The 23,238-nt window shown below is 43.9% G+C and overlaps 1 protein-coding gene across 3 annotated transcripts in view; it reads right to left on the bottom strand.

Annotated features, from left to right (window-relative positions):
- The window catches only part of RPTOR (regulatory associated protein of MTOR complex 1), a 127,721-nt gene that overhangs the window by 84,942 nt on the left and 19,541 nt on the right, over positions 1-23,238 (bottom strand). For 2 of the 3 annotated variants that reach the window (XM_051635128.1, XM_051635127.1), the window contains exons 4-5: positions 8,034-8,192; positions 2,437-2,583 (exon numbers count right to left, since the gene is read on the bottom strand). In XM_051635128.1, coding sequence (XP_051491088.1) covers positions 2,437-2,583; positions 8,034-8,192 — 306 coding nt within the window. The remainder of the gene's footprint in view (positions 1-2,436; positions 2,584-8,033; positions 8,193-23,238) is intronic. The other variant, XM_051635129.1, reaches the window with a different exon arrangement.

A 23,238-nucleotide genomic window follows, 5' to 3' on the forward strand; every position in this document is an offset into this window, starting at 1 on the left:
TGTTTAAGATACAAATACTTCCAGGGGCAATCTGTCCCCAGGGTGAGAGAGGACAGATTCCTGCCTCAGGTAAACAAACTCACCTACTTAGTGAAACCCAGATGCTTCAATTTGTCTACACAGTTCTCCACTCACACACACTAGCCATGTTTTATTTACTAACAAAAGGCAAAAAAAATAAATGTATTTACTATTCAAGTGCTATTTTGGAGGTCTCTGAAGAGGACAATGCACCGTGCAGTGCTACATTATCATCTTTGCTCAGGTATCTCAGAGAATCATTAACTGCTTTTCTATCATCCCCAAGTTATCGTTTCTTTTAGTGCTTCCTCTCTTTGGAGGCTGAACATGATTTAGACTTTACATTAGGAAAGAGCAGGAGCCTTTAAAGCACAATGAAAACCCAATATAACTGGCTTGCCTACAAATATGTTTGAATTAATTTTTAAGTTTCTGGTGGATCTATGTATAATCTTATGGCATCTGGCCAGTGCTCTGTGCCACCCAAAAAAGGGATCCCGCCAAAAATAACACAAAGAGCCATGGCTCCCCTCAGCCTTCACCCCGTCACAGCAAGAGCACAGCAAGATCCTCTAATCTTCTTTCAGTAAGATGGGTTAACAATTATCTTCATCACTCTAGCAGCCCCCCTTCAGTGCCAGTTCCAGCTTGACTTCACTTTTCATGAATTTGAACAATTCTATCACTTCTAGTTTTCCAAATGAATTCTCATCCATGCTTTGTATGGCACCGTAAGCATGTTCCTATCCCTGTTATCAAGTCTTCTGCTTTCTAGAACTCCCAGGAGCTCAGAAAGTGGTCAGCAGTTAAGGAAACCTAAAGGCATAGGATGGAAAGCTGGTTAACTGGTGGCTTTAACCTGTGCTGCAGAGAGAGGAAACACTGCAGCAGTTTTCCCATGTAACCTCACGTACTTTGCAAAATAAAGTAAATAAATTAACCAGAGCAAATGGCATTTAATATTTTTGTTGGAATAAAGACTGACAATGTTACTTGTGCTCATCTTTCTCCTGGTGAGCAGCTATCCCTGTCTGCAGACAGGCTGGTGGGACTGACTTGCAGGGAGGACCTTTTCCTGCACAAGCTTCACTGGAGCCATTTCTGTCTCACAGCAGTAACCAGCAGAGATGCCTGTGGCTGCCTTCCTTCCAGAGCAGCTTCACAGAGCCCAGCAAGAGCCAAGGAGAAAAGGAAATTCATGCAGAAAGCTGGACAGCAAAGGCTTTTAACCTACCAAGGAACTGAGAGAGAAAACAAACCTAAAACCCAGAAGGTGTGAGAAAGACCCTGGGAAATATCACAATGGGACCCACAGCTGAGAGGAAGACTTGGAAAAGGAGAACAGAATTTGACCACCAGACATTCTCCTTGACTTGAAAAGGTGGTAACCTTCAAAAGGCATCTGTTACCAACACCACTGATCTGTGTCTTGCAGTTTCATGTCCTTCCCAAGCCACAGACTTTGGGAAGTTTCTTGTATTTACAAAATATGGCATTATCACTGACTGAAGAGAAGGAATAAGGAAACTGCCTAGATATCTCCAGCTGTTAGACTGTCTTCCATCAGTAGAATGGCATTTCCACCTGCCAAAAGAGTCACCACAAAAGCATCTCCAAACCCTGACATTTGGAATGAAAGAAATTATATACCTGGAGATACTGTTAATACCTGCTTGAAGGCTGTACTTGTGACAGTCACTTGTCTGATTAATTATATTCCTTCCTTGAAGCTTTTTGTGTTTGTTTTAAAATGCAGTGTCTCAGAAGTGTGACAGTGTAAGAAGTTACCCATTAGAAATGTGCTTTCTGTGTAAGCCAAAGCCAGCAGGACTTTCTGGCCATGGGGGTTCTGCCATCCTCAGCTGCTCCACAAAGAATCCTGACTTCTTACCTTCCACTTTGCATTTCAGATGGACTTCAATACATTTATTTGTGATGACATTTGCAATGAGACAGCTTTTGATGAGAAACACATTCAACTGAAGCACCCTGTGGGACTTAAGACTACCAGTGACAATCCCTCTGTGTATCAAGGTTGTTTGATTTTGTTTCACATTTTCACTTTCAGTTCAATAGCACAAAACTCCAACTGCATCCAAACACGTGCCCAGATACTAGACTTTCACAACTAAAATAAATATGTCTAGTTCACCTCCACATTTATCTCAGCAGAAAAGACCATTAAGGCACAAATTGATTCTATTAACATTACCATTTAATTAGCACTTGTATTAAAAATTGTTTCAAGTTTAATAGGGTAGTAAACTGAACCAGAAAGATTGGAGTGGCAAAATTATTTGCAAATTAATTTGCCAACATAGTTTTAAACTAATTTCTCAGCTGTGTCTATAGTAAAGCAAGTTCAACTTAACCCCGAGGCACAAACACAAGAAATCTTGGCAATAGTGATCTCACCTCCAGCTCTTGCTCCCTCTGTAGTGCAAATTGTTTGAAGGACTTGACAATAAGGCCAGCGTTGGAGCAGTCATAGACAAAGATGGAAGGACTGCCCATCCAGGTCTGCAGGTCATAGATGGACAGAGGGATGTACTGAGTATAGTTCTGCAAGGAGAGAAGAAACACTTGAGTTACAGACAGACAGAGAAGCAGCAGAACCATCCATGGAGAGATATTAAAACACATCCCAAAAATTCTGAAATCACAAAATAAAACCCAGATTGGACACTGGGCATGTTAATCAATCCAAATACCAAACAACAGCTACTAACTATGAGGACTATGAACTCAAAACCAACACAAATGACAAGTAGATTTCATTGTGGTATTGTTTGAAATGCTAAACTCCAAGCAACAATTCTGAAACTCAGCAGAGAGCTCTGAGTGTGCTAACAACTCCAACCAGCATGTGACAGTCCCATTTTATCTCAGATTTCTGCAACACTGCTGAAGGATGTAGAACAGCTGTCTTTAATTTAACATCAAATCTCTTAAACTGAAACTCCATCAATAAGTCAAGATTGGTAATTAAAACTATGCAGCCCATCAGCAGCTATGCCATCTCAGTTTAACAAGATGCTTCATAATTTTATTACAGCCTTTAACTTCTAGGCAACTTTCAGAATTATCCAATACAACTAAACCCAATAAAGTCTCCCTGCAACAAAGTGAAGTACCAGCCATTCAGTTTCTGAAAATAGGAATTATTTTGTTCTGTCTCTTCCATCTTAATGCCCCCAAATAATTTGATGCAAGAGCTTCTTAAAGGAGGATCAAAAATCAGGTATTTCAAATTAGCTATGAAGAGCCACACCCTAAACCAAGTGGCAGAACTGAACCAACCAAAGCAGATTTGTGCCCTTTGGGCCTGCAGAGCCCAGTGAAAGAATCCTCCCCATTTGCAGCCAGAGGGCAACCTGTCCATGTCCCTGCTGCACTGAGCTTGGCCCAGAATCTACAGAAAAAGCTGAGATGTTCCTATTAACATCAGCAGAATGATGGATAGGATCATAACTCCCATTTAAATTCAAGAGACTTAAAATAGCTGTAATAAAACCAGTAAACTTTTACAAAAACCCAATTTTCAAGGACATGTATCAGCCTATATAAAGACAGGAGGGACCACAAAGTAGATGTTATGCACGGTAGGAAACAGTCATTTCAAAATCCAGTCTTGCCCATATAGAACAGTTTCATTGTTTCATTAAAATTAACAGGGAAAATTGTTGATAAAAGCCAAAGCTTTAGGGAGTTGGGAGCATTACAAATTGTTGCAGACTAGAACACACATGAACTACCCCCAGACCTTTCCTAAGGGCATCATTCAGTTTAAGCACGTTCCAATCGTAGCAGTTTACATACAAAAAGCCTGCTCTGACACACATAATCAATGAGATTTTATGGGCAATGCATTGTTTTAACTTCGTATTTACGGTGCACACTGCTACAGTTATGACTGGATTATAGCTCTGATTAATATGATGATATTTCCAACCACAAGGATTTTATTTTCCAGCTTTACTGCGAGGGTCACACATAACTTATCAAATTGGCTAATGACATGTAAATGAGACAGTCTGAAGAAAAAAGGAGTGTTACAAAATAGCTTTCTAGTATGGTTGCTCAGGATGATCTTTTGATGACTGCTCATCTTGCCTCTGCCACCCTGGGGCTGGGAGTAGGAAAGAACTTGTCCGTGTGTTTTGTTCTCAGCATTGGCTTTGGTTTCCAGCAAGAAAGTTTCTACAACAGCTCCCACCACCCCTCTGTGACTGTTGGGAGGCACGACACAACAAACAACTAAACTAGAAACTGATTTTGATGATATTTCATAACCAATTCTTTAACAAACAACTCAAATTAAAAAAAAGAAAAAAAAAAAAAAGAAGAACAAACCCACCCTTCAGATTTTGCAAAGAAGTTCCCCAGAACTTCAGAATAAACTAGGTTGAAGTGGGAGGGGGGCTGGATTTTTAGCTTTTTGAAACCATGCTGGTATCTGGGATTTTCTGAGAAAATATTAGCAAGAAAAACCAAAAAGAGAACACTGCTCCTTACTAATACAACAGCATCCACAATAAATACACAAGAAGCATATTATTGCATCTTCAACACCTGGTAAAATGCCAGATAATGCCAAATTAACAGCTTTACAAGGACTGTCTGATCCTTCCTTTATGCACCAATGCTGCAGAGTGAGCCAGAGCAGGAAACCTACAGCAAAATAATGTACAAGTCCATAATTAGGTACTGGCTTGTAACACATGTCATCAGGAGCAGACAGTTAAAACAACAAGCCAAGAGAACCTTCTTCAGCATGCAGGAGGACAGCAGCTCCTGGCCCTTGTCTGGTCAAACAGAGGGTGTTTCAGCAGAGCTGTGGAGGGGAGGAGGAATACCTAAATACCTTCCAAAGGACTTAATAGGAAGACAATGATGGTGCACATTCTGTGATTCACATTCTGTGATTCACATTCCCGTGCTAGCAGCAGAGTTTGCTCCTGACAAAGGCCAGGCTTCACCTCTCTGTGCCACAGCAGGACACACCAGAGCCAGGAAAAGGACATTTTCTAAATAATCATTCCTTCCAAAGCATGGTACAATTTCTCTTTCCATTTCCTATCAAAGATGAAATGATGCTTGAAGAATATTCTCTACAGAGATTCCTCTCAAGCTAAAATGTTTCCCCTGAAGGTTGCTGTGCTCAGCTTCAGGCCTGGGATTTCTGCACTTTGTGGAACCCCTCAGAAATCTCAGGAGATGAATCTTGTGACAATGAGCCTATGGGAATCCACCCCCAGTTCTTCCTATACATCTTATTATCTCTCTAACTGAAAAGGTTCAGGAGCATTTTGTTTGTTGAGGTGCCAGTTCAGAGATCAGCTACAAATCGAGGAGCCTCCCTCGGACAAAGCGGGGGACAACCCGGCAGTGCCACAACCCCCCGGGCAGAGGAACAGCAGAGCCAGAGCAGGGCTGCCCATCCAGGCCTTCCTGGGACACCTTCAGGAACCTGCCAGCCCCTCTGTCAACTCATTAAATGTTTTTTTCCAAGGAGTAGCTAATAAAGCTTATGAAGGAAGCATCCTCCTTATATTACCATTTTAAAAGAGCAGTTCAGACCAAGCACCAACTGTGCAAGGGCAGAGGTCTAAATTAATTCTAAAATACCAACTCTTGAGAAATTAAGGGGAAGATATTAATGATCTAACACTTTGTGAACTTTCTCTAGCATCATTACAAAGTGCTCCTCCACCTCTACATCTATTGGCTGTCTCGGATAGCCTGCTGGCACACATGGGGAGGTTTGAATGTGACACTAGAAAAAGGTGAAGAGAAGCACTAAGGTCCTCTAAGTTTCCAGGCTCCCTGGTAGCAGCTCCCAACAGCTGCAAAGCTGCTTCACTTCTCCCCTCACAATAAAGCACCACAAAAGAGACATTGAACAGACATTGAGTCTGCTGGCCCATGCATCCTGGGAAGCTCTGGCAGCCCGAAGGCACAAGGTCATCTCCAATCCAACAGCAGAAGTCCTCTCTGTCCCCATCTACACCATCAGCTCCCCAATGGCTGCACAACGATTTTATGGAAGAAAAAATGAAAAAGGAAAGGAAAAATGAGCATCTAGAGACTGAAAACAAAAGTATATTAAAAGGTTTGGACAGATTCTGGAAATTCCATTGTCCTTGATCCTTGCAGATGTCCCTCTCCTGCCTGCCCCACACCTCTGCCCTCCTGCACAGAACCTGCCTGACAGGCCTCACCAGGACCACGGGCTCTGGGGAGCAGGAGTAGGATGCTCAACCTCACCCCAGGGGAGATGGGTGTAAATCCAAAATCTGTTGTTTGCTCTGACAAACACAGGCCAGCCTGTACCACACCACCAGCAAGGCCTGTCCCACTCCTCTTGGCCCCTCACTTGGATGACCTCAAGGTCCCTCTCAGCTCTGCCTTCCTGCTCTCATAACTGAGACTTCAAGCACATGCACAAGCATTTCAAACCACATTTTTAAATGTCAGCACAGTCACATTTCAGCACCTCTACTACTTCCAGTCAAGAGGGCCCTGACACTGAGCCTCATCAGGCCTCTGCTTAGAGCTGAGACTGAATTCTTTAGGACTCATTTCTAAACGGCTGATTTTCTCCTTCCAGTATTTCCTTACATTTAACCAAAATAAAAGTTCCATTCCTGACTCTTTCTTTCCAAAAAAGCCAATATTTAGTAACATGAAGCAAAATTTACCAAGTTTCAACTTTCCCCATCAATCTCTGTGACTAATATTTCTCCCCATCTGTAAGATACACCAGAGCAACCCCAGCTCCCAGTTCCCAGTGGTGCCACACCACGTTGCTCCAGCTGATACTGCAAACTGGCAAATGTCCAGAAAGCTCTTCACAAAGCATGTGGCACAACACAACTTCATGGAGCAATTCCCTCTTCTTGCTGCTCATTGCTCTTTGTGCCATGTTTAGTACCCACCGGCTGTTAAGTAAGGAGGTGGTCACTACTGTTTCTTCTTACAACACCAAATTCAGCTTCAAAATGCATCAGTATTCCCAGCAATTGTTTATTGGTCTGTATGCTAACAAAGCCTCCAATATAGAAGCAGAGAATGAAGAGATACCCTCTCGCACCTCCTCCCCTCCCCTTCTGCCTTGCTCTTTCAGATTACCAGTGAATGGTCATTCAATTATGAAAAATAATACACATGAAGTATGAGAAAAGCAGCTCAATTAATCCCCCAAATAAAACAGAAGCATATCTAATAATAATGTGAGTCATATCATAACAATGTGGCAGCTGAATGCACCTTTCAGCCACAAGCAGCATCTCTCCATCTCCTAAGACTCCCTTCTAAATCAGTTACCCTTGATAGACACTAAATAGCTTCACTGAAGGGAAAGCAAAGCACATTCAGGTCACACTGGAGTCACTCGAAGGGTGCTGCACGTGATCTGTGTAGCTGCACACTGCATGGCCACAAACCATGGCAAAGCAGGAGGCACAGAAGTCTTCAAAAGAACAGACAATTATATTGTGCTGGGAGGCTCTTCAGTGCCCTGGAAGGAGAGCCAGCCACCGGGTTTATTGTTCTCAGGCAGTATCTCTAGGTAGTTTGAACAATGGCTTTTTGGAGTTAATAGACATTTTAAGCATAAACTGAATGGTAAGAACTTAATAACCAGTCACTGACATAAGTAAGGCAGCAAAGCCAAGGCCACGGGGAGCCTCACTGCGTGCCCAGGACAAAGCTGTGGTGCCACCTCTGCCAAGTAGAGGAAGCAAGGGGCAGTCACTAGGTGATCAAAGTTTTGCACATGAGCTTCAAGGCATCTGAGAGAAGACCCTCCAGCCCCACCAGGGGTGAGGGACAACCCATTGAGTCCCAAAGAACTCCAAGAACACCCAGCAAGCAAACAGCTGTCAGCAGGAACCAAACACACACCCGCAAACATATTTCAAACCCTGAAAACCCCATTGTTGTCTCCCCGCACACTGTGCCACAGCAGGGCAAAGGATCCAGCTGCCCAGCACTGCTTCCCCAGGACGCACCTTATTGAAGACCCAGATCTCCCCATTTACTGTGGGCCTGGGGACGCCATGTCCATTGTAGTGGAAAAGAACCCGCTCTTCCTTGGCGTTGCGCCGCAGGGACGTACACAGTTTCTTAACTTCATCCACCGTAGGATCAAGACTCTGCTTGTACCTGGCCTAGTAACATAAAATGTAAGATAATCTTTGTAAGTGTACAAACAAATCTCTTTAAGATGCAGGCACCTAGTTAAGACAGAAGCATGGATACAAATGGGTTATGTTGGAAAAGGAAAACGCAAAACATTTACTGTAGAGCTGAGGAAAGAAAATGTGTCTGATGCATGTGGGACTGCACGGGTCTGAGTGAGCTGGTTGTGGCTCTGACCTCCTCTCTGTTTCGCTTGGGGATTATCAACATTCAAAAAGCCTTAGGAAGGTCAAATCTGTTTTCAAAGTGAGCCAGCCTCAAAAATAACCCTGCAGAATTTCTTAATCCTCAAATTCATACCATGTACTTCTCCAACTGAACAATATTCCCACTTACAGAGGGAAAATTGCATAAATTCTGTAAACCTCAAATCTCATCCTCAAGTGTTCCTTCCCTCCCATCTGGAAGAGGGACACAGCTCTTGCTTCAAGACTTAAAAGGAAGGAAAATACCAGACTGAAGGGTAGAGGAGAAGCTCAGATAGCTATCTGGCCTTCATGGAATACGTATAGCAGCAGCCTCATCCTCTTCCTAAGCCCCAGCTGGTTAGTTCTTTTACTAATAAGATAGACATAAGAAACCTGGCCAACACCTCTGCTGCTGAGCCCAGATGGAGTTTTGCCTTTTCTAGACAGACCCACAGCAGACACAGTGAAACATTCTATGGCAAAAAAAGTTTTGTCTTCAAGAAGACAAGCAGCCAACTTCTTGCAGCCCTATGGGCACACTCATGTTCAGTAATGAGTTTACTTTGAACTTGCAGACCTCTCCATCCCAGCAGCTCATCACCACTGGTCCCACCAGGCCAGAAACACGACTGGTTCAAGAGCTCTTGTCTGCTCTTCCCACACAAGAGGCAGAGAGAGACTCCTGGCTGAAGGCACAGAGGTTTTGTGAGCAGACTGGGTACCTGCAGACACTAGAAGAGACTTCAGAAACCTACAGAATTACAGAAAGATGAACGGATCTGCAATCAGCAAGTATATGATAATTTTATTCAATGTTCAGTGACAGATAAAAACGGGGGGGATCAAAGCAATCTAGCATAACACTAACACACTTTTAAATTTGCTTAATAACTTGGAGCAGTTAAGATCAGGTTACACCAGATTGTACTGCACCCCTCCTGCAGAAGGGTTATGAATATCACCATATTTCATTAACCTCACCCCAAGCGGCTTATACTTTTTAAGACAACACTAAAGTGCACAGAAGACCCAGGAATCTGATATTCACAGGGCTGGGTAAAAATAGGAAAAACTGATTGAGAGCCCTTGGCAACTGGCCCTTGCTTTTGGAAAAATGTCCTATTTGATGTCATCACACCTTTGGCTGTGCACAGTACATGCTTCTTCTATGTTGGAGATAGAAAAACCTGTTAAAAAATCCCAATACTTCAAAAACATTTTTCCTCAGCTAGCTCAAGATGTCTATGGAGCAGCTAGCTTGTCATACTCAGAAGTGCATTCTTTTGAAGCAAGGCCAATTAATAACCAGTCTTTGAACTGTCCTTCGAAAGACGAAAGCCTGTTTCTTCCTCTCTTCTCCAGAACTGCAGAGAGAGACCGAGAACCCAGAATCACAAAGGCTTAAAATTAAAGCTGTTGTATTGAAATAAAGAAGCCAGTTTAAGTGCAGGACAACAATACAACAACAGACACACCTCCACCAAAACCTGCTATTGGAAGCCTCTCTGGAAACCAAATAAAGGTCTCAGAAGTTTGGGCTTTTAAAGAGTTTCTTCTATGACAAGCAACAACAAAGTCTTAAACTATCATAGTAGGAGAGGATGAAGCACGTTGATATAAAAATGCTTTGCTTATCTATGAAGCTTGAAAAACAGCTCTAATGCTGGCTCAGTGATCAGCATCTCAGGCCAACAGACACGGTGAGCACGAGTGGCATCATTTGCATGGCTGCAACAGTGAAGAAAAGCATAAGGAGGGAAAATTTGAAGACTCAGTGCTCTGAAACAGCCTTTTGGGGACCTTCCACACCAAGTAAAGATAAGAGGCTACATTCATCTTCACACAGATCCTCCCGTGTCTCTTTCTCTCTCAGTTCAATGTTGTTATGAAGGTGTTGATTTGCAAAAACGTGCACCTTAAATCACCCCTGTCCTGCTGGGCTCTGGTGGTTGGTGATTGTTCAGCTCCTTTTTTTCATGCTCACTGAACACTCCTCACAGCCTTTTAGCATAAATATTAAACACAGCTGGCAATTAATGGAGGTGGATTCACACTCTGAAACTAAAGCCTGTAGATCTAAATATCCAAACTGCAAACTTATCATATGGGCATGAGAACCACCAGGCTGAGAAGGATGAAATGGAGAGGAGGGAGCCCATAAATAAGCAGACAGTCTTAGTCCTCCCTGTCAGGCCAGGTCTTCCAAGTGTGAGTTTATTACACATCCTTCCTGGGTATAGGACAAGGAACAGGGATCTTAGTCACAAATTAGACCAGGGGTTGTCTTCCCCCCCCCCCCCCTCCAAAAAAATTACCTTCAAGACTTTTTTCATTGGTTTGCAAAAAAACACCAGGTAAGTACAGTAAATACAACAGATGTTCAGGGCTTGTTCATCTGATTGATGACACAGGGTGTTAGTTATGGGGGAAGAGGAAAAACCCAGCCAAAACCCTTGAAAGGTCCAATCTTAGCAACTTCTGCATCAATCACACAGACACACCACCAAGCTTTAGGTTTTGTTGTCCCCTTATTATGAGCTAGTGACCAGTTTCATACTGTCATTGTGTCTGACAACCACAGTGGTCTTCCCTGCCTTCTCTGGTGTCTGATGACAGATATTTTCTGGTGTTTGGTGAGGAGTCTTTGCTTCCTGACACAATTACCAGCCAAGCCAGCCTAGCCTTGGATCCCTGGGCAGCTGCAGCTCAACTCTATCTGCTGCTCCAGTTGAGGCTGCAATCTATAGGCTAGGGCTATATATTAGGGCTGTATCTGGTTTGAAAACTGTAATTAGGATCCCACCAGCTCCATGTCCTTTTCACCAGCAGTGAGCCAGAGGGGAAGGAGCCAGGAGGTTCAGGAAGACACCAGGGAAAACTGTCAGTGGGCAAATAAAGGGGAGTTCCAACTGGATGGGTGTCAGCTCCCAGCCCAGCCTGCTCCAGGGGCAGCCCTGGCCACACCAGGACTCCAACAACACACAAAGCAGCAGCAGCAGCAAAGCACCAGCATTGTCCCACTTGTTTCATAAGGAATTTAGTTCTTTCAAAGGATAAACAAAACACCCACACATTCACCTATTAGCAGGTGATAGCTGCAGCCTCTCCAAGATGAGTCTGTCTGGAGGGGAAAAAAACAATTTACTGTGTTCATCTACTTCTGCCTCACTGGGAAATGTCAGTATGTACTGGCTGCCTCAAGGAATCCCCCCCCCCCAGTTCTGTGGATTCTGTGCTTAAATTAACAGCTCTGCTTTGGAAACTTCACCTAATTACAGGGTTTTTCTTTTACCAAAATATAAATCCAAGCAAGTCCCACCAAGCTATGCCCAAAAGGGCAGGGGCTGCAGGAGCTCAGTGGTATCATGAGCTTTTGCTGTCACCTCAGAACTCGGCACATGGCTCATGATTTGCTCTGCAAACCCTGGTGTGCTCAGTCCTGCCAGGTGCTGAGCTCAGGAAACTCACTGCTGGATTAGGGCCTATAAAAGGGAAGAAACACTGAATGCTAAAGGTAACAACTTGAGAATAAGTGATTTAAGTTGCTGATGTTGCTTAAGTATTAATGGGCAATGGGGAGAAAAAGTGCTTTGGAAGCCAGGCCAGGTTTCCATCATCTGGCACTCCTTGATCCAGCAGTGTGACATGCTGGAGCACTATGGCATTTGCATCAGGGAGATGATTTCTTTCACCTCAAAAAAACACAAGGGCATGCCTATTTTTATAAAATTTGTACGTTATAAAATTTAAGTCTTGATCTTTTGTTTTCCTGAAGACTCAGACCTCACTCTTGATTCCAGAAAGACTTCATGAGACTTAGACCACAGTGTGTGGGTGGTTCAATGCCAAACCAGCAACACTGACCACAGCAGGTAAGAACTGTAAGAAAAATTCACCTTTTGCCTTCACAACCCCAACTATTTATTTTTATTGCTCTCTTTTCATCCAGCATAACAAAAGCCCTAAGTCATTTGCCTTTTATCCCCAAGACACCTTACTAAACCTGATAGACATAACTTCCATAAAAATAAATTCCTACTCCAGTTGTTGCAGCTCACACTGGCACATGATCCCCAAGTTGCTTTCCCTGGGAACTGCACATCACTGAGGTGTGATGATCTGGGTAAGTCTGGGTTGAAGAACAAAGGTATTCCAGTGATTTCCCCACTGCTGCAGAGACACTAACCAGTGTGCGCTGCTGTAACGAGGGTAGAGGGTAAAACTGTGCTCATCTGAGTGGAGAAAAGGCATCACCTGCACAAGGTCAGAGGCTCACACTTCAAAAACAAGAAATTCTCTGCTGTAACTTGGTTAAGCAGGATTTAAGCCTCAGCCAGCATTTGCAGATGAAGCTCTACAAGATTGGCAGGAGTAGGGTTACAGGGCCCCAGCAGGAAACAACTTGAGAGAAGTGACTGGAGGTGAAACAATCCTAGGAAACAGTCTGAAACAACTTGGAATACGCTGTATAAAGATCGAGGAAGCTCTCCATGAAATCACAGCTCTGTTTCTGTTCATGTCTGCCCTCCTCTCATTCCCATCTCTCCTTGAAAGGACCAAAAATCACCCAACTGACACTGTGTCAGGTCCAAGATTCCTGCAGCCTGCCATCTTACTGCTTAGTCCCCCATTACCTCAGACAGCGAGGCTGGGCTGGACTCCCTGCAGTACTCTACTCCCATCCCAGTTAACCTGATGCAGAATCAATTCCATCCACCTCCCTCCTGACAACTGGCCATCCAACCTGTGCCACAGCCTTCCTACAGCAGGTGCCCAGATCCCTGCAGGGCAGTAAGTGCTGCGTCTCCCTTATCCTTACAAACATCTCCTAACATTGCCTAATTCTTCCTTATAATGATTCCTAACCTTTTCTGCTGCATTCTTCAAAGCAACACTCGTGCTCAAGGTGAACCTCTCCATAAATGGGACACCACAGGATGTTGTGCAGCTGCTGCGCTTGGATCAGATCTGAATCCCAGTTTCCAAATGCAGAAAATACATTAAACCTGAGACTTTGCCATGCACAAGCCAGCCTGCTTAACATGATTTAATTAAAAGGAATCAAAGCAATCTAATTATTTCAAGAGAGTGTTTTTGGAACAATGCCCAAATTTGGAAAATGGAAATATCAAAAGCCTTACAAAGAAGTAAGTTACTAAAACCCAGGCGTGATGAAACCAGCACTTTTGAGGGTCAAAGCTGTGCAGGTCCCACCCTGCTGCTGGTGGTCGTGTGCATCCTGGGGCCTTCAGCCCAGCACACAAATCCCTCTGCTGCTGCTCAAGGGGTCAAGGTCACTAACCGTGACACCACCAGACATCCCACATCCCTATCAGCTCCAGGAGCTACGGAACAAAAGTGGAAACTAAATTAACCCAAGCATCAAATTACTGAACTTGGACTGAGTTTAAAACTGCCTGGCTCTCAGGAAACATGCAAGCACAGAGGATGACATCATATTTTTAAATGCATCCACAGCAGTCTGCTGGCTCTGCTGAGCACACTGGCAGGAATAATAATAAACAAACAGAAACATGAATAAACACCTCAGGGAAGAGCCCACTTAGCATTTATAATGAAGATTCATGCTTTTTTTTTTTTTTAAATCAAATTCTTATATTCTAGAGTTTTTTAAAGAAATCAAAGAGCACAGAGATGAGAGGAAATATCTTTTTGATATAAACCCATTTTGATTCCCAGAAGACATTTAGCAAGATCTTAACACCTGATTTGGAGGAAAGTCCATATATAAAGACTTGCTTATAAAACAGGCAGATGGGGGGAGAATCATTAATTTTGTCCCTGGAGGGAAGTTGCACTGGATCCAAGGGCATCAGTTTTGTAGCGTGAACCATTCAACACATTAATAAACACTCCTGAGAAGGGAGGGAACAGAAACACAACAGCCTGCTGATGACAGAGGGTTATTCAGAATTCCTGCAGGCAGAAGCGTGGAAAGGGACATCCAGTACAGACACATTTACGTGTTGTGCAAGACGAAACTCCATTCTGGTTTTACACAGAAAACAATTATCCTTGAACTACGGAGAGGCAAGATCCTGGGGTGTCATGGGCACAAGTTGCTCCTGGGGAGATTTCGACTGGACACAACAGGTAAATTTTTCACCATCAGGACAGTCAAACATTGGAATAGTCTCCCAAGGGAAGAGGTAGATTCCCTCACACTGGGCAGTTTGAAGTCTCAGCTGGACAGGGTGCTGAGCCATTTCATATCAACTACAGTAGTTGGACCACATGATCCTTGAGGTCCCTTCCAACCTGGCATTCTAGGATTCTAGGAAGGAGCTGCTCTGTATGAACATCAGCCCATGAGCAGTGATAAAAGCAAGCACAGAGTTAGGAAAGCATTTCATTAGGAAGCCAAGCAAGAAGCCCCCAGACCACCATTCCACTGGGGAGACCCAGCAAACATCTCTAGCTTGCAGATGGCTGTTTGGGTTTTTTAAGGTGTGCAAGGGCTTTCACATGAGCAGTGATTAAAAGGCCAAGGGTTCATCTGCCAAGAGATAAGGATCCAGCAGCTGTGGATAACAGTGGCCTGTAAAATGAGAATCCGGGAGGTTTTATTCATTTTCCCTTGGCCAGCTATTATTTCTTCCAATACTAGAAACAGCAGAAATAAAATTAAAATATCCATTGCCATGTTTAGTGGAAAACAACAGAGACACTCAGCTTAACTAAACATTGTAGATAATAACAACTTTCATTACTAGTTGCTTTATACCCACTAATTTATTTTCAATTAACTTCATTACCATGGACTTGTCACAATGCTGTTACTCCCACATTTTTCTTTCTCTATACATGACACTAAGCTGGCCTCTCTCCAAGTCTTCTGACGTTGAAGCTATTTTAGTGTAAAACTACATACTTCATTCATAATAAAACACTTTGTTCTTTGGTTCATTCAGAATTATTATTAATATCTCAATCTTGTGATTTACCATGATTTAATTTTCACAGTTACTAAACACATCCATTTTCTCACATCAAAGTAAGACTTAGGATCCTGAATTTACACTGGCTTTGGAAACACATCAAAGATTAGACAAATTTAGAACCGTACACAAACTTTTATTTTTGCACAACTTCACAATAAATGAGCAATCTACACAGAAAATAATTTATTTTATGAGTAGGAGAATCAAGCCAAAATTTCCCCAACTTTACTGCTCATTTTTGGATTTTCTATCACCTAAATAGCTCTTTGCAATCTCTTTCTGAAGGTTTGGGTGTTAATGGTGTCTTCTCTTCCCTCCCCATGCATGGCTGGTTAAATCTGATGAGGGCTGGGCTCAGACTGCAGGCCCTGCCCAAACTGACCAGGAGAGTGACCATTTCCTCAGGAAATCTGTCCAAAATACATCCAAGTCTTTGGAATCATAGAATCATAGAATGTTTAAGGTTGGAAGCAACCTTAAAGATCATCAGGTTCCAACCTCCCTGCTATGACACCCCCCACCAGCCCAGGCTGCACAAGCCTGTACACCTCCAGGGAGAGGGCAGCAATACAACAACCTCCCTGGGCAACCTATTCCAGCACTTCATCACCCTCATGGTGAATAATTTCTTCCTAACGTCCAACCTAAATCTCCCCTCTTTCAGCTTAAAACCATTCCCTCTCATCCCATCCCTCCCTGCCCTTGTCCCAAGCCCCTCTCCAGCTTTCCTGGAGCCCCTTCAGGCCCTGGAAGGTGCTCTAAGGTCTCCCTGGAGCCTTCTCTTCTCCAGACTGAACACCCCAACTCTCTCAGTCTGTTGGAATTCATGCAGCAACACATCCTGCACCACTCTGTGAGAAGCATTTGCTTAACATAACCCTTACAACATGGATGAGAAGAATGTCTTGCAATAAACATGGATCCTTTTCTCTAGAGCCACTGACAGTTGATCCAAGAGCAATGCACTTGACCTCAGCTGCTTCCACATCCATCCCAAACAAGGGAAACAACAGCAACACCTCAGTGTGTGTGACAGCTTCAGAGACTGATTCAGCAATGTAAGCAGTGATCCCAGTTTTAGGCTATGGGCACATGAAATCAGCCTGATATAAATTCATGAGGATTAATCCAAGTTAATCAGAAACTGTATATTTAAGTAGAAGGGAGTCTTCTGGAGGCCCCCAACTGATGTTACACCAACAGCCTAACCTGGTTAATGCAGCCCATGAAAAGGTGGTTCTGATAAAATTACTAGTTATTGCTAACTCAAAAAATATTAATTACAGTGAAGACATACTATAACTCACAGACATTTACAATTGAATTTGAAGCTAAGCCACAAGTAATACTCTCTCAAGTCCTGGACAAGTCCTCTTTAGATATCTGGTAGCATTTAACAAATCCATCTCAATCTCCTATGTGCTAATATATTCAAAAGCAGCCCAAGACTTAAACAGCCTAATTTGCTAGATGTCTGGAATCAAATGCATTACCAGAGCTAGGCTGTAAAGGTGGAACATTTATTCACTTGACTGTAGTCAGCAGTGTAGTGACTTCTCCTTTCCTCTGCAGAGTCTTTGACCTTGCTTTTAAGTCCAATGTGAAATGAGTTCTAAAGTATCTAATCCTCGTTGTGTGCACTCAGTATCCAATAATACTCCCAAAAAATACCTTTGAGCAGTCTGTTCATGAGACCTGATGTTGGCAGGGAAGGCAAAAACCCTGAGTCTCTGCTACAGTAGATTGAGGAGCCAGGCATGTCTCTCAGCAATTCCAAGCTGCTGCACACTACAAGTTTGCTCCGAGATTTACAGAAATTCTACCCACCAGCATGCCCTGGATGGTAGGAATCCCTCCCTTTCCTATCTGTTCAAAAAATAAACTTCCTACATAAATAAGCACTTCTGCATAAATATTAGTTTAATTTTAAACAAAGGAAATTGTAAAATAAGTTAAATCTGCTTTTCCTATGCCAGCTCCCTGTCCTCAGGCTGGCACTTTGATGGGTCACATCACAAACTGCTCTAACAGGCTTTTCAGTACACACCAGGACACCTCTTTAAAACCTACTTAGTCAAATAACATAACTCCTAAGCAACAGCATCACTTTTAGTACTATTCCTTCTTTATAACCTCTACTTTAAGAGCCCTTAAAAGTTTATAAAGATGCTCTAAGGTTTGCCTAAAACTCTGGTGTCTATTCAGAAAGAAACTGTCAGTTCCATGTCCATGTTTGCAGGGACAGGATCCTTGTCCAGCAGACACTGTGTGGTAGTTAGCAAATAAAACAGAACCAGAGTGGGTGCAAGTGGATCTGCAGAAGGCTCCTCCCTGTCTCCAGTGATTCACTACTCCCCATGGAACACATAGACAAAGTATTTTTAAATAGGTCACACAGAGGCTGGGTGGTAATTACAGACAAACGTTAATCAGATTTGAAGAGGCAGAGCTGCTTATCTCTTTCAAGAAGCCTTTCTACACATCTTAGGACAAACTATCAGTAAGAGCACAGTCATCACATAAAAATACCTCAGAATACACAAATCTTGCTCATCTACCAATTCTGGTCTAATTTTGGTGACAAAATACAAAACAGAGAGGGAGTGCACAACATGTGAGTGGATCTTCTTCTCAGAAGACTGGAAAGCAGAGCAGGAGAAAGCACGGCCACTGAACGGCTGCGTCCCAAAGGAGGATTCCAAAATTAGTAAGAGTTCAGATGCCGGGTGATAAAGCAGAGGAAAAGCATTTCAGTGGCAGTCTCAGGAAGTTCCTCCTTGGCAAGGGGTGCCCACTGCTCCCTCAAATGCAGAAGTGTGTAAGGGAAGGGAAGGGAAGGCAGCAGGAAAAATGAGAACCTGGTCCCGGATGGTCTCCTGCCCTCAGAGGTGTCCTTGCCCTGCAGCCCTTCCTGACCACACAGCTGGAGGTCTGACCAGGCTGCTCCAGGTGTTCTCAAGGGGGCTGTTCAAACCATGCAGCACTAGTGGTGGGTGTTCTGGAGCCTCCATCCTGCCGTGAGGTGGCTCTGCCCCTACGCCCAGCACAGCAGGGCAGGCACCACGGCCCAGCAGCTGCTGGAGCAGCTGGGTCATTTGGAGACTGCCACGTCCAGAGCTGCCCAGCAGCCACAGCACTGCATCCCTTCCTGATCCAACAGGAAGGAACGCTGCTTACAACTTAAATGTCACTTTCATTGAGGTTCAAACTCATCTTTCCAGAGTTTGGCAACAGCTTCCCCTTTGCCCCATTGCCTCCAGCCAAGGTCACTCCTGCCTGCCCTGCCTGAGACTTTCAGCAAGATGGAAACACCCAGAGGATTTTCCCACTAAACTGATTTTGCAAGTTTGTTGACTTAGTTCCAGAATGCCAGATCACTGCTCATCTGCAATGCATGAACAGTTCCATTCACAAAAGAGCTTCATGCCCTTTCTTTGTCTTTACAGCTCCTGAAAACACTTCATATAAGTTCACACCTTTCACTGTTTTTTTCTTTTTTGTAACTCATTTTTCCACGAAATTGTCAGGGAAATCAGCATTAAGTACATGACTGCTGCACTTCCACAGCTTCCACTTTATTTTTAGTGGTGTGGTATTTACCATATTTTATTTTTTCCCCCCACTATCAAATGAATGAAACCCTTCTCCTCAGACAGCCCCAGAACTGCAGCAGGGAGCTTTCCACATGGACAGCTCACTCCCAGATCCTTCAGCTATCATTGTTAGAGATTTTTTTAGGTCCCGGTGGTTGAGCTGCTCCCACACAAAGGCAGTCACACCAGCAGTGCCTACAGTTCGCTGCAATTCAGGCTGCAAAGCCCCAGGGAACCTCTGCAGTGGTTCAAGATGCTAAACCCTCCACAGTCAGTCCTCATGGCTCCCTCCTGGTGCTCAGTGCCTGACTGCAGAGGAAAAGAGATGGCCCAGTTCAGAATTTTCAGCACAAAAGAGAGCAGCTTCAAGGCAAGGCCTCTTTGCTGATGGTTCCCACAGAGTCCCTGGTCTCATGCTCCCCCTGCCAAGCTCTGCCCTGGATAGGTGGGTGGTTGGGTTGCAGAGCACTCTGACAACTTCCAAGAGGAAAACCACAACTCAGATACTGATACTCAGATCTACTCAGATACAACTCGATATTCACAAGACATAAAAAAGCAGCTTTCACCATTTACCACACTTACAATCTGTACTTTTCTGGCTAAACTACCAGTTCTTCTGGAGGGGTATTTTGCAGAAACAGCCCATGGCCAACAGGCAAACTCAGAGTGGTTCCATGACCATTCTTTTGACAGAATGAGAATGTGACTAACTGGTTTTGGCATTTATACTTGTCGACCTCTCTTTTATGACAAACTTCTTTTTCTGGAAAAAAAAAAATGCTGGTTTATGCTGAAGACAGTTGATCTCTAACAAGACAGCAAAGGATTGATACAGCAAAATTTTTCAGAGCCTGAAATAGCTGCCAAATTCAAGAGGCTGTTGGGAAATAAAAACCAGCAAACGAAGTCCTCTTAGGAAAACCTGGCTTTGTTAAACAAGGTCACAATGTCTTCTTTTTTCTTTTTTGGTCTTCATTTTTTGTTACATGTTCCTACATACGCAGAGCAGGGAGACCAAGTACAAGTTTTCATTTCCCCCCTTGGAATTCTACAGGGTTTCTTTAGCAGAAGTAATTAGTATTTGCTGTTGTTTTAAAAGAAAAACCCTACAGAAATAAAGGAAAGTATGACTCACAGAGACCAATAATTAGGTCATGTGTTCAATTAGTTTTCATGCTTAACTAGTTACTCTTTAGGAAATGCTCAACCTTTGATGTGCAGCAGGCAACTTAGCAATTAATTAGGCAGAAGGAAGCAATGCAAGGAATGAAACCTCAAGACTGTATCAAAGCCCAGAGATATCTAATGAGGGAAACAACAGCATCAACAACAGAAAACATGTACAAAAAGGTAGACACTCTAAATTATCTGTTTCAAGTATCTTGGCTGCACTTCCTTTGAAATTAAGAGAAAAGGGCTGAAAAGCAGACTCAGAAGAGAGAAAGAAACAGGCTCATTGGATCAGAAGAGCATCAGTGTTTCCTTGAAAGCTGCCACAAGAAGTATAATCTGTCCTTGTTGTATGACGTTTCCTCAGAGACCATCACTCCTGGGTGGCTGGAAGAGCCATCACACACTCTGTGACACTGGATTAGGGGGAAAAAAAAAGAAAAACTTTTCTTTACAAACTTGCATAGTTAAGCACAATGGGACAAGCAAACTGCTGAGAGTCTCAATCTGGAATAAAGAACTTGGGGGAAAGGATAATATATAGCCACAGCTTAACTAACACTTGTCTTAGTGCCATACACAAAAGGAGCAGGAATTCCTACTTGGGAGCAGCTCCCTGGGGCCCACTGCAACACCAGATTTCTGCAGTTGCTCCTCCTTGGTTATGTCACCTCTTTGAACTGAGTGAAAAAATGGGTACAATCACAGGAATTAAATGGCCTGGAAAGACCTAAACCACACCCAGACCTGCCAGACTAATGAGCTCAGACACGTTACTGCCTGTCTCTTGTAAGTGACACTAATGTGAGCAATGGAGCGTCAAGAAGAGGAGTGCATAAGGGACAGAAGCAAAACAGCTGTGTGACAGTGTCCACTGCCTAAATGGAATGTCTGAAGCTCTTTGGTGTTCCTGGTGCTGGTTGTGGCACGAGGAGGTGCAGAAGCCCTGGAGCTACAGTCTGAAAAGGCAGGAGGGGGAGTGGGGGAAATAAAGGTGGCACAGATGACAAATTACAGACCTTGCTGTGGTTAAATCGTACAGGGAGGCACAAACCTCTCACACTCCATTAAGTTCCTTACCAGAGGATGTAAAAAATCCGAAATTCCATAGAAGAACTGACCTTCAGCTTGAAGTTAAAGTCTCTATACAAAAGTAAGATCCCACTGAAACAGTTTTGCAGGATCTCAGAGCGCCTCACACCTCTGCACCTTCACTGGCTCGGTTCCAAACCTCTCCCAGAGCAGGGCCCAGCTCCCTCCAGCTGCCACAGTCTGTTTGGAGGCACCTGAGCACCATACCACTGCCCCACAGACAGCACTCAACTTGCTAGATGGGTCTCCAGATCTCCTTCCCCCTCTCCTGGAACCTCTGTACACATCAAAATAAGGCATCAGACCAAAGCCGACCTTAAATATAGCAGAAAATGCAGCTTTCCTTTCCTCCTAACCCATCCGTGGTTCTCAGCTCCTGTGAGCTGTAAACTACAGCTTTAATTTCTGTAACAGCCCAGCTTAAAGGGATAACAGCTCCACTTCAGTGGAATCCCTTCACGTGCCACAGAGGGGTGTAAGTGTCTCTGAGACAGCTTTCCTACCCTCACCTCAGGAAGAGCTATGAACAGCAGCTTTTGACCCTTCAGTGGCAGGACTGGGAAAGTTTCTGTCAGAGAATAAAGAGCTGTATAGCAAAAAGCAGCTGGTGCAGGAGTGCCCTAAGCTTCATCTGGACTGGGAGAAACCACCACAGAAGCTTTGAAATTATTGGGCGAGATGAGAGAAAGGAAGAGAAAAAGTCCTGTGAATTCTGGCCAGTTTAGAGCTAAAGGAAGAATCTGGCCAAAAGCCACAGCTAACACAAAGGAAAAAAAAAAATCTATAATTTCATGCAAATGTAATAAATATAAGCTCCACACTGCTTCATACCAGACCCTGAATTACGTGAATTGTGCATCATTCAGCCTACAGATCTGCCTTTGGCTCCACAGCCCTGATCTCAAAGGCACAGACACAGGAACGGAAGGAAACTTTACTGTCTTGGGAAGGTCAGAAGCCAAGGAATGAGGTGTCCATTATGGGTGGGGAAGAAGTAATCTGGGACCCTCCTAAGGACGAAGGCAGCAATCATAGTGACCCTACCTTGGAGCATTCTGTACAACACTGCACACAACGATCACCTCACAAGAGGGAACCGGTGCTTTTTGTACAGAAGTGCTGCAGCCCAGCTCAGAGAACTCCAGCCAAGAGGATGCAGAAAAACACACTCTCTCAAGCCAGCTCACCAGAAAAGGAGCAGCATACTGTGCAGAGCAGCAGAAAGCTGACTAACACCTTCATCCTCTCCACTAACCCCTCTGCTCCAGCTCTGCAGTGTTACAGCAAAGAGCCCAAGTCCCAGTTGCTGCTGATAAATGGATGCAAACTGGGACTTGAGTAACAGTAACTCCTGCTCATAAAAATCCCCACCAGCTACTGCATCTCCATAAACCACCTCACTGCAGCAGCACTCATAATTCGCAGTCTATTATTCCTATTTTCAAAGTCTGATGACTTTTAAACCAAGGAAAGTTCCTGCTTTTTGAATGGCATGATATGCAATGCTGCCAAGAAAGCTACATTTGCATCCCCACAACAGGGAAAATATCTGCTCCTTGCTGCCAGCACAGCAGAGGAGTGAGTGCTCTGCTGGTCACTGAGCACCACACTGCACCTAACACAGGTGGCATCCTGCAACGGGCAATAAGTGAAGATCAGAAGCAGAGAAATACCATTTCAGTGTGATCAATTTCTTATCTAAATATTTTAAATACCGACCGTGTGATGAATCTTCAATACAAAAGTAAAGTATTTTCTTTTGGGCAACTGAAGTGATCTAACCTGCTGTCTCAGGCTCTTCTTTTCCAGGGTGTGCTCCTGACACTGCCTGGCACACACTCTGATCCAGGTCCTGGCACTGCCAGGCCCCACTTTTGCTCAGCCCCAGCAGCCTCTCCCTGACCCACCAGCCAGCAGGTTCCCCAGTGGCAGAGAAGGTTCTTCCCCTCCCAACAGGCTGAGCATTCCGGGGTCTAGTGCTCACAACTTTCTCTGCCTTTTCCTCCT

The sequence above is a fragment of the Apus apus genome, chromosome 17, assembly GCF_020740795.1.
Source record: "Apus apus isolate bApuApu2 chromosome 17, bApuApu2.pri.cur, whole genome shotgun sequence".
Classification (NCBI taxonomy): domain Eukaryota; kingdom Metazoa; phylum Chordata; class Aves; order Apodiformes; family Apodidae; genus Apus; species Apus apus.